Raw genomic sequence first — 14,579 nt, 5'->3', positions numbered from 1 at the left:
CAAGCATTCTACCATCAGTACCAGTCTATTCACTGATAAAGTTCCAAAATGGCTAGTCGTGCGAGATATTTTAAAAGTTTTTCTTTCTCCTGAACTCCGTGTCCAAATCTTGTTTCCCTTCTACCAGTACCTACAATCTTTTACGATTCAAGTTGTATGTGAACAGACATTTTCTGTCAATGTGTCTTCTTTTTTTCTTTTCTTTGTAAGCCATGCCTTGAGTGGTTTTGGTGATACCTGTGTCAAAAAAAGAAACCATAGAAAACAACAGAAACGAAAAAAAATCAAATGCAAGAAAGCATCTGACAAGGAAGGAGAATAGTGCCACTTTAATAAATACACACAGTCGCTGGATGAGTCTGTACACAACTCTTACATTCTCATCCTTAATGTGTTTATTCAGGGGCATGCGCCGGCCTACACGGCACTCGGTTGGTACGCCATCAATTTCCAGCGAGACATGAAAGCAGCCGCTAAGTACTTTGACATCGCAGCCAGAATGGGGCACAGGGACGCCATGCACAACCTGGGTTATATGTACAAGTCTGGGCAGTACCCAGGCAAACCTGCAGATGAGGTGAGAGGGGGCATGGGTGTGGGTGGGATGGAGTAGGGTAGGGGGTTGGGGGTGGGTGGCAGATATCTACCAGAATGGGGCACAGGGACGCCATGCACAACCTGGGTTATATGTACAAGTCTGGGCAGTACCCAGGCAAACCTGCAGACGAGGTGAGAGGGGCATGGGTGTGGGTGGAGATGGGTAGGGGGTCAGGGAGGGGGGGGGGGATCTACCATTATGGGGCAGAGGGACGCCATGCATAACCTGGGTTATATGTACAAGTCTGGTCAGTACCCAGGCAAACCTGCAGATAAGGTGAGAGGGGGCATGGGTGTGGGTGGGATGGGGTAGGGTGGGGGTGGGTGGGGGATATCTGCCAGAATGGGGCACAGGGACGCCATGCATAACCTGGGATATATGTACAAGTCTGGTCAGTACCCGGGCAAACCTGCAGATGAGGTGAGAGGGGGCATGGGTGTGGGTGGGATGGGGTAGGGTGGGGGTGGGTGGGTGATATCTGCCAGAATAGGGCACAGGGATGCCATGCATAACCTGGGATATGTGTACAAGTCTGGTCAGTACCCAGGCAAACCTGCAGATGAGGCGAGAGGGGGTGTGGGTGGGTGTAGGTGCATGGGTGGTGGGGGGATGGATCTGCCAGAATGGGGCACAGGGACGCAATGCATAACCTGGGATGTACAAGTCTGGTCAGTACCCAGGCAAACCTGCATATGAGGTGAGAGAGGGTATGGGTGTGGGTGGGTGGTGGGGGGAGGAGGATCTGCCAGAATGGGGCACAGGGACGCCATGCATAACCTGGGATATATGTACAAGTCTGGTCAGTACCCAGGCAAACCTGCAGATGAGGTGAGAGGTGTGAGTGGGATGGTCTGGGTGAAGGGGAGTCTGAGTGGGTGTTTGGTGGGGGTGAGGGTGGGGGGGGGGATCTACCAGAATGGGGCACAGGGACGCCATGCATAACCTGGGATTAAAGTCTAGTCAATACCCAGGCAAACCTGTAGACAAAGTGAGAGGGGCGGGGCAGGGAAAATCTACCAGAATGGGCACAAGGATGCCGTACATAACCTAGGATATATGTATATGGCCAAAAGGCCATTGATTTGCATGTATCTTTTAACGTTCCTTCTTTTTCTCTTGTTTTAGGCCAAGGCCCTGCTGTATTTCCAGAAAGCTGCAGACCGTGGACACATAGACTCTGCAGGAGTTGTAGCTGAGATCTACAGCCAAGGATCTACTGGTGTGGAACGCAGTAGCTATAAAGCAGTCTTGTGAGTCCAACAACCTAGATTGTTGATCAAAAGAAAAAAGGAAAAATTCTAAATTCTGTTTGATAAACTTCATTCCTGCATCCGGAGTATTTTCACACATATCAGAATACCAAGCCCTCAAACACACAAAAAGAATAAAATCACTCAGTCTTAACCACTAAACACAATTTTTTCTCTTTTCTTCTTTGCATTTGTTTGTTTTCAACTGCCACTTTCTTCTCCAAGAAAATGAAGTAAATTTTACTTTGGTCTTTTTTTTTTATTGCAGCTGGTCTCGCTTGGTATGTGAGCAGAATCCGGAGATAGGGATGGCATTACGCAAAGGCCTGGACGCGTATCTAGAAGGATCGTGGTACGAATGAATAATTCAGTTCTTAGGGTAGAGGGTGGGCCTTATGGTGGGTGGGGCAACCAGAGATAGGGATGGCATTACGCAAAGGCCTGGATGCGTATCTAGAAGGGTCATGGTAAGAATGAATAATTCAGTTCTTAGGGTAGAGGGTGGGGCTTATGGTGGGTGGGGCAACCAGAGATAGGGACGGCATTACGCAAAGGCCTGGACGCGTATCTAGAAGGGTCATGGTAAGAATGAATAATTCAGTTCTTAGGGTAGAGGGTGGGGCTTATGGTGGGTGGGGCAACCAGAGATAGGGATGGCATTACGCAAAGGCCTGGATGCGTATCTAGAAGGATCGTGGTACGAATGAATAATTCAGTTCTTAGGGTAGAGGGTGGGCCATATGGTGGGTGGGGCAACCAGAGATAGGGACGGCATTACGCAAAGGCCTGGACACATATCTAGAAGGATCATGGTAACAATGAATAACTCAGTTTTGTGGACGTGTAAGAAATCACATTTTGTGCATTGGTGATTGGTTACCGCTGTTCGTGAGCACGGTGCTGTGTACGTGTGTAAATACTAGACGCACAACGTGTATCGTACACCTGTATAAAAATGACAGAAAACAGGTATCATACAATGTACTCCGTCGTGTCCGATGTAAACAATTGGGATTTGTTCGTCTTTTCTCGGAAGTGGTAAGACATTAGGTTGGTTTCCTTTCAAGCCGATGTTTGAAATAGGATAAGTAAACAATCCAAAACATGAAATGTTCGGGGATTTCAGGACGCAGCACCCCTTTAACCTAAATGTATTGAGGAGATGATCATGAAATCAGCTCAGCTGATACTTATTCACATCGTGGTAGAAGGTCCACTATGAGTGTGAACCCCATTATCTTCATTGTTCCCTCTAGGGGTGAGAGTATTGTGTACTACATGATGGTTGCTGAGACGGGCCTAGAGGTTGCTCAGTTCAACCTAGCACATCTCTGTGAGGAGGACCATGTAAGTACTTTTATAAGATGGAATTTTGCGTCGGGGTGATATAAATCAAATTAGGTTTTGCCCTTCATTGACGTTTAAACACTGTATACTCAGTGTGTTACCTCCCAAGTGAAAGTTGGAAAAAAATCACTCCGGTGGGACTCGAACCAACGACCTCCTGCTTTCTAGTGCAGATGTCTTACCACTCGACCCTTTTATAAAATTGGTCACTGCTCAGTCAACCGTGAATGTAATGACATGATCAGGCTGTCATTTTAAAGAGGAGATTCAACCCTAACAGAGGATATCTCCCTTTGATTCACATGAGCCCTACTTCTGTTTCAACTAGCAATAATATCTCGGTTTCGCTTTTTTTATCCACCCTGTATAACGCTTCTATTTGGGTTGCTGTTGTACGAACAAATGAATCCACTGTGTGAGTGGGCTGGTTCCCTCCATACATAATCGATACCGATAATAGGTTGGGAACCAGTTAAACCAGTGCGTATGGAATTATTGGCTGCAAATAGTTTTTTATTTGTAATGTAATTATTTCGTGACTAACAGTTTGTTGAATTTTAATCATTTTATGTCTCATTCAAAGGGAAATAACTTTTGCTAAAAAAGCAGCCCCCAAAAGTTCAGTGAAAACTTGAAAATAGCGCAGACATTTACATATTTGAAAAAGTGAGGTCACTTCAGCAACAAATCACATGCTGTGTTCTGACTTTACATCTGACCTTGTTTGCTTAAGTCTAATACCCTTAAAGGCATTATAGGATCATTTGCTTTTCATGCATTTTGTTCCTTTCCAATATTAACCAGTTAAAATCCAAAGAAGAATGTTTCGAAACCTAACCTGTTGAAGTTTCAGTTCAGTGGATAAAAATGACTACACTTTTCAAGAAGACAATGAATAAAACATGCACAATTTTTTATCACAAAACGTGATTTTGCGGGGTGTTTAGTACCAGTACGATGTTTAATCCAAGGAAGCTTTTTGATGATAATTGGGGAGGTTACTTTTTTGATAAATGGGCAATTCCACACTTACGGGCCAATTAGACAAGTTTATGGATGTTGCATAAAGAGGGTAAAAGATGAGTTAGTATTTTCTTCTGTTTTTTTCCTATACCTTGCTAAGTTGAAAGTGACTAGGACAAGACAAGACAAAAGATGTTATCTTTTTTGGGGGAGAAAATAACAGGCATCTTTTCTGTGTGATACGTACGTAACATGGACAGACACACTGCAAGGAAAAGGGTGCTTAGGACAAATTAAATTTCTAATAGGCACTTCCAGTGACATTATTAAGCCATTTTACATTGTTATCAAGCAAAAATATAACAGTTTTCACACTGGCTTCAAATTTATGATTTGACTAGGGTTACATACGAACAGGGACAGACATTTTGTGACAAATGGCCAGTCTGTTCGTACGTATAAATCCTGATTATAAAATATCAAATAATTCAACACACTGACTCTGAGTTTTCTAGGTTTTGACTGATAAGCATTCCTCCAGGGTACATCTTCTTTTATGATCCCCTAATTTCATGTAATTTCATGATCCCCTAATGTTGACTTATGTAAAAATAAGTCAACATTAGGGGATCATGAAATTTGATGCTTACTTTGTGACTATATCTAAAATGTCTGTCCTTCGTTACGTACATGTAAGTAACACTTTTTAATACAATATCCACTATATTTTTGTAAAATACAAAACCAGTTATATCCTTTGCAGGTGAGGATATTTGTTCGAAGCTTGCAATGTTTACAGCAAAAATTGAGAGACCAAGATCGTACTTTTATCAACAACACTCAAAGGTCTTCTCAAATGTCACACTTTTGGGAATTGCCGGGTCATTCTATAAATTTGGGGTCCACTTTTTTCCCCGTCCCTGTTACATCTGACATCTATGATTGTATAATTCTGATGCACTACTTAATGCAGTCATCCTCCAAGAGTGATTATGAATAGCAAACTACCTACCCAACAAATAAACAATCATTTGAAGTCATTCTTAATGATACTTGAATGGCAAATTACAAAGTACCCAGGTAACAGGGACAGGAAAAATGTCACACTTTGGACCCCAAATTTATGCGAGTGATCATATGCCGTTTACATTCCCATGTCATTATGTTGGCAGGATGGTCAAGTCTCAGCCTACGTCAGGACTGACTGTGTCTGGAAGTACTACAACCTGTCCAGCCATGCTGCGCAACCACACGTTATCTGTGAGTCTTTCTGTTCAGGGACTGTTATTGGCATGCTATCACTGTGCACTCATGACGGCCCCCTTCAATGGCGAAAGCATTGTGCTAGCTATTGTTCAGATAATCCACCATGGGAAGTTGCTTTGTACAATAGCATGCACAATGGTTTTTTCCATTGAAGGGGGCCTTCTGAGTGTACAGCGATATCGGAATAGTCTAGGGCATTTCCATACATAAGTGGACATTGCTGCAAAATGGAAAATGTATGACATCTTTTTAGTGCTGCAACAGGATATCCAGGCCGCGCTGCGCGGCCAAAGCAAGAGCACACTTGCTCTCTCCATTGAGAGAATTGCAGGTGCGTATGATTTTTTTCAAAGCGTATCGGCCCCGATATCCTATTGTATGCCTGGCTACAACATCGCAAATAATGAAGATGAATGCGGAGACTTTTCAACCCGGTAAATTCAATCGTCCGTGCGCGCTAATTTTGCCCTTTCATTGCAAGCTTTAGCATGCCTAGCGCTATCAACAAATACTTGCCGAACTTTTCCGAACCGACTTTTGGGTTCGGTTCATTGCGGGTTCGGTTCGGAAGGCCAAGTTCGGCTATTTTTAGTTCGGTTCGGCGGTTCGGCTGCAGCACTAGATCTTTTGGACTACATGCATCACAAGTTCGACTGTGGTATCAAATTGAAGGGGACAACACGACCCATCATGATGAGCAGTGTGTCCAAACACTCTATGATTTATAGGGTGGCTAGGTTCGCTAGTACGTAAAGCGATCGCCTCTCACAAATGTGGCCCGGGTTTGATTCCCGGCTCGGACCACATGTGAGAGTCGTTCGTTGATTCTCTCCTGTGCCACGAGGGTTTTTCTCCGGGCTCTCCATCCGGTTTTCCTCCCTGTGTAAAAAAATCAACACTTTCGACTTTGCTGTGCTCTGTGGTCAGACATGGGTTGTATGGCGGCTGCCTAAGGTGCTTTTACATGCCTTCTGCTCGACCAGTTTGAACCGCGACCTTTGCAATTCAGCTTTTCAGCTACGAGTCAGGATGATCATCTCCCAAATTATTATTATTTCTGCCCATTCAAAGTACAGTAAACTCCGGCTAAACCGACATCATACAACTCGTCAAATCGCTCAAGTCGGCCGTCTGACTGAAGTCCCAATTGTCCGTATTGCATTTCCATTAAATTTTTATGCCCCGCGGCGAAGCCGAAGGGGCATACTGTTTCCGCCTTGTCCTTCCGTGGGTGGGTGGGTGGGTGGGTGGGTGGGTGTGTGGGTGTGTGGGTGGGTGGGTGGGTGTGTGGGTGTGTGTGTCCGGACAAATCTTGTCAGCGCGATAACTTGAGAAATACTTAACATATGAACTTCAAATTTGGTTTGTGGATTGTTCTTGGTAATCCTAAGAAGCCTTTCGCATTTGGGGCCAAAAGGCCAAAGGTCAAGTTCACAGTGGCTAAAACAATAGAAATCTTGTCAGCGCGATAACTTGAGAAATACTTTACATGTGAACTTCAAATTTGGTTTGTGGATTGTTTTTGGCAATCCTAAGAAGCCTTTTGCGTTTGGGGCCAAAAGGCCAAAGGTCAAGTTCACAGTGGCTAAAACAATAGAAATCTTGTCAGCGCAATAACTTGAGAAATACTTTACATGTGAACTTCAAATTTGGTTTGTGGATTGTTCTTGGCAATCCTAAGAAGCCTATTGCATTTGGGGTCAAAAGGTCAAGTGTCAAGTTCACAGTGGCTAAAACAATAGAAATCTTGTCAGCGCGATAACTTGAGAAATACTTAACATATGAACTTCAAATTTGGTTTGTGGATTGTTCTTGGTAATCCTAAGAAGCCTATTGAATTTGGGGCCAAAAGGTCAAGGGTCAAGTTCACAGTGGCTAAAACAATAGAAATCTTGTATTTATTCTGAGATTATAGGGATTAGGGATTAATTCATATAAAACCTAGAGAAGACACTAATGCTGTCAATGAATGTTCCATGTGACCAAGGTACATGTAAGTTGATGTTAAAAGAGTGGTGTTATGTCATGGGAACAGTCACGGTTGCGGGGCATTTGTGTTTGTAAACACACCTGACTTGTTTATTTCTAAGTCGGCTTTTATAAGTCGCCATTTCGCTCAAGTCGTCGTGTTACTGTCGGTCCCCTTTTCCATAAAAAGCATTACAAAATCCTTTGCATTCAACATATCACGCATTGATATCGACTTCCTGTACTGCGGTTTCAAAAAAGTGTTGAGTGAAAGGTGGTTTGGCACAGCCTGTGATCGCTGCATGTATCGGTGTCGAAAAAGGGTGTCCTACTGCATAAATCGCATATGCATTGTGAGCATATCAATACCAGTACCCCCTCTAGGCTGTACGCATGCGCTCTGTCCATTTTGGGGATCATCTTATTGAATGACTACTGCTGCAGTCAATGCGTGCGTGGTATATACCGAACCACGCACGCATTTAATTCGTTACTGTGCATGTACATATGCATTGTGGTCTCCACTACCAATACTCCAAACGTGATGATACAATTCAAGGATTAATTGCTGGATTCAACTCAAGCATTGAGGAGATAAACGAGGGTAAATCGAAACCAATTAGTGCAATGAATCATGTGTGCAAAAGGCCATTCATGTAAGTCGGCAAATTGACGACTTACAGCAGATGTCGGCATTCGCGTAAGTCGTCACCAATTCTCGGGTCCCGAGAGTGCCGACTTAGCCGGAGTTTACTGTATTCAATCATAGCTGTTCAGTAGTTATTCCTAGTATACTACATTTTTCTCCCCAATATTCTTGGGGACTAACAAGATGGCTTGTCAACAACAGGGATCCATAGGTAGCGCAAGTTGGGAGGCCAGAGATGCATTTGTAACCCCTACCCCCCAACATACTTTTTTTCCCCGCCCATTTTAAGATGCCTCACTACAGAGGCATATGAACTCTGCCCCTCCACTCTCAGTAACGTTTCAACATCATACCACATACCACTGTATGTGTCAAGGGTCTGATTATGACATTAGTTTTTTTTTTGTCTTACAGCCCAGCTGAAGATGGGTGATTTCTACTATTATGGACACCATGGAGATGAAGACAAGAGCAGCGCTGTGCGGTACTATGCAATGGCTGCCAAGAGACATGAACCACAGGTCAGTTGAAAGACTTCAACGTCTGATTCAAGGAATCAGTGATGCTCGAGAATGAGGAGGTTGACCTCAGGTTGGACTTACCGTTTTGGTAACCACAAAACCTATTATACAACTTGTGTGTGGTCCTACGGTAGCAACATAAATCATGTTAGTGGCCTTGTGGTCTGGAGCATTGCATTGCAATTACCGTCTTTCTCTTGTGCATTCCCACTCAAAGACGCATTGGGTGTGTGCACATGCAAATACAAATTCATCACGAAAACGAACCAGTGTGTGACCAATACTTGTTCCTTAGTTGAGGGTACAACACACCTGATGCATGCATGATATTTAGTTATAAAATCCAAAGACATTGTAGCAGTGTTGTAGGACTCGAGTCCAGGACTTGGACTCGAGTCACTCGGACTCGACTCGAGTAACATTGGAAAATGACTCGGACTCGGACTTGACCATGATGACTCGGACTCGAGCTTGATGACTCGTGACTCGAGTCAAGAGACGACTCGTGACTCGAGTCATCAAAAGAAAAACAAATAATGTTTGTATTTGTGCGACGGGAACGTAGCATTCTTTTTTACAAAACAAGGCGCTGCGGCAAATCGTATCCAGGTGGCCCGCGCACGCACACCTAGAGCCTGCACGACCAGGGCCCAATGTCATGCCAAAAAGTGTCCAGTATTAAAAGGAATTAAGGAAACACGTTTTGGGTCTAAACAACATGTACACACACAAGGTAAACTATATACACTGGGATTTACTTAAAAGACAGAATGGATGATTGGAATTTTTTTTTAAAATTGTGGTGAACAACTAAGAACAAGTGACTCGAGACTCGAACTCGGACTCAACGTTGGTGACTCGACTACAACACTGCATTGTAGGAGCAGCAGATAGTCCCCACAACTCATTCCTAACTGCCACAATGAGACAAAATTCCCCACAACACGGCCACAGGAAATGTGGTGTGTCACATACACTGGCTCACTTGTCCATCTTGCACTGTTCCATTGAGTCTGTTTTCTTGAACATGAATGTTTCCTTTTTTTGTGTCTTGTAGGCTCAGTTCAATCTTGCCTATCTTGTGGAGGAAGGCACAGAGATTGACACTACCGTCTGGAAGAGTCTTCGCGTTCCTAGTGATGTCTACAACACAGATGATAAGACACAGCTTATTATGACACTATACAGGAGGTAAAGTAGACATGGCACTGTCCTGCACCTTTAAAGGAGGAGGGGGACGAACCTGTGTTCACAGGAACGGAGTGCCCATCTCTCTTTCGTTAGCGATTGGGCCAGACTCATACGCTGCTGTGGGGGGATCGCCACACCTCCTCCACAGCAAGTCTGTTACCGTCCCAGCATTGAATAATGCCGGTACCCATTTAACAAAATGTTTAAAAACAAATATTAGGAATATGGAAAAAAGTCAAAGTGATCAAACGAACCGACAGCTTAAAGGCCATAGAAGCAAAATTAAAAAATAAACGGAACTGGGCTTGGCTACAAGATAAAGATGACAACGGGGATTTTGTGTCAGACTCAGAGTGGCTTTTTCACATGCAAAAACGTTCCCTATTTTTTCAAGCTGTTCCGTTTCTTCCAAGCAGACCCAGTTCCATTTTTTTATGCCCCGCGGCGAAGCCGAAGGGGCATACTGTTTCCGCCTTGTCCTTCCGTGGGTGTGGGTGGGTGGGTGGGTGTGTGTGTGTGTGTCCGGACAAATCTTGTCAGCGCGATAACTTGAGAAATACTTAACATATGAACTTCAAATTTGGTTTGTGGATTGTTCTTGGTAATCCTAAGAAGCCTTTTGCATTTGGGGCCAAAAGGCCAAAGGTCAAGTTCACAGTGGCTAAAACAATAGAAATCTTGTCAGCGCGATAACTTGAGAAATACTTAACATATGAACTTCAATTTGGTTTGTGGATTGTTCTTGGTAATCCTAAGAAGCCTTTTGCATTTGGGGCCAAAAGGCCAAAGGTCAAGTTCACAGTGGCTAAAACAATAGAAATCTTGTCAGCGCGATAACTTGAGAAATAATTAACATATGAACTTCAAATTTGGTTTGTGGATTGTTCTTGGTAATCCTAAGAAGCCTATTGAATTTGGGGCCAAAAGGTCGAGGGTCAAGTTCACAGTGGCTAAAACAATAGAAATCATGTATTTATTCTGAGATTATAGGGATTAGGGATTAATTCATATAAAACCTACAGAAGACACTAATGCTGTCAATGAATGTTCCATGTGACCAAGGTACATGTAAGTTGATGTTAAAAGAGTGGTGTTATGTCATGGGAACTGTCACCGTTGCGGGGCATTTGTGTTTGTAAACACACCTGACTTGTTTTTTTTTCAAGCTTTCCCTGTGGCATCTCTGCACTTGGTATAAGTACTGGGATGTAGTCGAGTCCATCACAAGTCCTGGAAGTCTATCACAAGTCCTCCAGTCTCTATTAAAATCACAAGCTATGCAAATGAGCTTTGACAAAGGCATTCCTTTGTTATTATTCACCGACTGTTACTTGTGACTGGACTTGTGATTTACTTTTGAATGGACTTGGGATGGACTCGACTACATCCCTGGTAAAGTAAACTTCAATCTTGAATTCGACATTCCCTTGTTGTGTTTCTGTGTGCAGGTGTCGAGACGGAGGTAACAAAGATTCCTACCTGCCGTGTGGCCTGGCTTTGCTTCGAGTACAACTCTTGAATCTATGGGAAAACACACATTAGCAGTCCAGGTAAAGAAAATATCACAGGCATTCTTTATGATATATGTTCCATAAATCTATTGGTTCTTAATATAAACCAATTATTCTAATCTCTTGTTCAGGATGCTAGTGCAGCATAATTTCAATGTGTTGTAATAATGTAACAATGAGACCACCGGGACAGACATTCAAACAAGAATGTGCTGCTTATTCATGTACATGTATTGCGCTTTATACCATTGAAGGTTGTGGTGTGCTGTGGCCTCGTGGTTAAGTGCAATGGATTCATGGTCTGTGGGTAAAGCTGCAGGTTGTGGTTTCGAGTCCAGCCTGGGGTCATGGTGCGTGTGCCCTTGGGCAAGGCACTTTGTCACAGGAGTAAATGGGTACCTGTGAGGGCAGAGATGGTTATTGTGATTGAATAAGCGTCCTTGCGCCTAACAGGCTGCATCGAGCTGTATACTCCCCAGGGAGCTGAGATGGTATTTGGAATGTTTCATTGGCCCAATGATCAGGGGTAATAATAATGTAAAGTCCTGCGTACTTGTCACAATACTCATGCTAACCAGGATGCACACGCGGTGCGTACAGAGACTCTCAGAAGTGATCACAGGGTGCCATGTACTTTTTGTGCATGCATACTATTCCCAGGAAGTAACACTTACTTTTGCAGTCAACAATTGTTTGCAAAGTTTTCTCTAAATTGGAAGAAAAATGAGTCCTTGGCTAAAGTATTACAAATGTTTCAGATCGATGTATTTTGGTTGGATCGAGTCAAGCAGTTTGCATAACTTGTCTAATTTCTTGTCTTTTCTTTTCCCTGTATTTCATCGTCAGGTGTCTAGTGCTTTGGTTGTGGGTATTCTGACACTGTACTGCATCATGACATGTCTCCATCATATCAGGCGGGTAGGACGACACAGCGACACGCCCCCTCCGGCATCAGCATCAGGTCAAAGGTCAGAGGAATGAGGTCAAGAGAAGGTCACATGCCAAACCACAGGCGACATCACAGACACTTTGACAGATAGACGAGAAGTGCGCAGAGGAGGTTTATAGTGCAGTGCATTTCGGGACATTGTGCATTACAAATTGGGGTATGGGTGCGCAGGCTTTGTCTGAGCAGCTTAACGGGGGGGGGGGGGGTTAACAAAATTGCTGACAGACCACTCTGTGGTGAATGTAACCAGGATTTTTTAGGGGGTCACCTTCCTGCCGCAATGGGGTGTAGGTGAACCATCTGAATTATGGGGGCATTGTTCAAAGCGGACGATCTTGGACACTATCGGACAATCGGTGGCGCTTTTCATTATGGCATATGTGATGCGATCAAGCTACATGAGTTGTTTGTTGACCCTGGTCATTTTTTTTTTTTATTACAGATTTGAAAAGAGCACAATCTCAGCATTACTGCTGTAAAAACCGCATGCTGATACCATCGTTAGTTCAAAAATTATGGAAGTCAGAACACCAAGAGATGTGATGAAGTGATGTGATGAAGTGGCCGTATTTTGGCCTGTATTTTGGCCTGTATCTCCAAATAGAAATTCCCGAACGACTCATGTAGCTTGATCGCATCACATATGTAGGATAAGAGACAGGATAACCATTTTGCTGACAGCAACAAATATGGGAGTGGGGTGTGATCACCCCCTCTTCTCCCCCCTCCCCCACACCCCTCCCCTTCCCCCACGACCCACCCGCCACACCCCTCCCCCACCCCCACACCACTCCAGCTACGCCACTGGCATTACAAACTATCCATAATGCAATGGGATATATACAAATTCATTTTACCAACAGGTAAACCTGGATCTATGAACTTCAGAGTTTGGCAGTTTATATTTTGGCAAATTGCTGAATCCTTGTCAGCAAGTTTCTGTATTCATTCATAAAACCTTGTGCCAACTGTTGTCAGCATTTATCTTAAAGGGAAAATGGTGTCCTATTTTGTATATTTTGGAAATGTGAAGATATATTGGGCCAAAAAAATAGTTCTGCTTCTGATTACATGGCATTTGCAAATAGGGTAGGTAGGTAGGGAATTTTTAATTTTTTTTGGCCATTTTTTTTTTGTACGATCATATGGAGGGGTCGGCGTGTAGTCAAGGGTAAAAGGTAGAAATTGATGGTTTTGGGTGTTTTTTCTCATTTTTCCAATACAAAATTAGGGTAGGGGCTGTCAGAATAGGGTAGGTAGGGCAACCGGAAGCAGAATTTTCTCTCTTTTTTGGCCTTAGCAGTCAGTAATATCAACTCGAAGAGACAAAAATTACATTGAAAATGTATTTTTTTTTACCAATGTACGTGTTAGCCACTGCCAGCATGGCATGTTTATTGCTAACTGGATCTCGCTAAGCGCAATTGTTTTAGTTAAGCAGCTAGGTGTGCTTGTTAGTTCTTTGCATTTGACCAATGTCATGTCATTTTGAAGTACATTTTATTCGCAGTCTGTTCCCAATTTATTTGTTGATTTAAAGTTACTTTACCAAAAGTAATATTAAAAAAAATTGTAAAAAAAATGTTGTAATATTAGAACTGCCTTTTATTTTGTTCAGTATTAAGTGTCTTTCATGGGAATACATATGTGTATATAAGGTTTCAAGACAGCTTTGTACTTTGTCTTACTTCAACAACTTATTTACTTAAAAATCTTTAGTACTTTTTTCTACTTACAATTTACGTTATCACAAGACAAAGTATAAGATTTGAAACTTTGCAAGGCGGTAGTGTACATATACATGGGCGCTTGCCTCCCCCACCCCTTGGAAAGCAAAAAAAAAAAAAAAAGGCAGAAAGTCATATTGCTGTTAATTTAATGGGGTGGGGGGGGGGGGGGGGGGAATGTCCCTGCCCACCCTTGAAAAATGATAAATCGAGAATATTCTGGCAAAGTAAAGGTATTTCGGGGAGAAAATTTGCTTTGTCCCCCCCCCCCTGGAAAAAAAATCCTGGCGACGCCCACGGTAGTGTAAAGTTCGGAGGGTTTGCTGTAACACCAATGGTGATACTGCAAACCCTCACTAGAAGACAAAATTATGATGTTTTGAAAAAAACATGTGGCCTGCTTTCTGATGCATGCTAGATTGTAGCAAAGTTTGTTGTCTTTTCTTAGCCCCCCCCCCCCCCCCCCCAAAGTCACCGGTTTCTGGTATGCGCGCGCGTCGCCGTAGCCATGCGCGTCGGCAAATGAAAAAGTTTTTTTTTTTCAATGTAAGATGATGCCTCAAAACCAACCAAACTCACTGGTATCCTGCTGCTGCACAATTTTAACATGTTTTTAGATGGGGTTACGTTCGAGTATAA

At 43.3% G+C, this 14,579-nt stretch overlaps 1 protein-coding gene across 1 annotated transcript in view; it reads left to right on the top strand.

The window, feature by feature from the left end:
• LOC119735202 (protein sel-1 homolog 3-like) overlaps positions 1-12,416 on the top strand; it is a 39,770-nt gene extending 27,354 nt beyond the window's left edge. The window contains exons 17-25 of the mRNA XM_038208906.1: positions 404-577; positions 1,724-1,848; positions 2,117-2,200; positions 3,105-3,195; positions 5,331-5,418; positions 8,456-8,562; positions 9,620-9,753; positions 11,202-11,303; positions 12,111-12,416. Of these exons, the coding sequence (XP_038064834.1) occupies positions 404-577; positions 1,724-1,848; positions 2,117-2,200; positions 3,105-3,195; positions 5,331-5,418; positions 8,456-8,562; positions 9,620-9,753; positions 11,202-11,295 (897 nt within the window). The 3' untranslated portion in view covers positions 11,296-11,303; positions 12,111-12,416. The remainder of the gene's footprint in view (positions 1-403; positions 578-1,723; positions 1,849-2,116; positions 2,201-3,104; positions 3,196-5,330; positions 5,419-8,455; positions 8,563-9,619; positions 9,754-11,201; positions 11,304-12,110) is intronic.
• The last annotated feature ends 2,163 nt before the right edge of the window (positions 12,417-14,579 follow it).

This window comes from Patiria miniata, unplaced genomic scaffold (genome assembly GCF_015706575.1).
Source record: "Patiria miniata isolate m_02_andy unplaced genomic scaffold, ASM1570657v1 HiC_scaffold_29, whole genome shotgun sequence".
Taxonomy (NCBI): Eukaryota; Metazoa; Echinodermata; class Asteroidea; order Valvatida; family Asterinidae; genus Patiria; species Patiria miniata.
The sequence above is the reverse complement of the archived record's forward strand: the minus strand, read 5'-3'. Positions and strand labels throughout refer to the sequence as shown.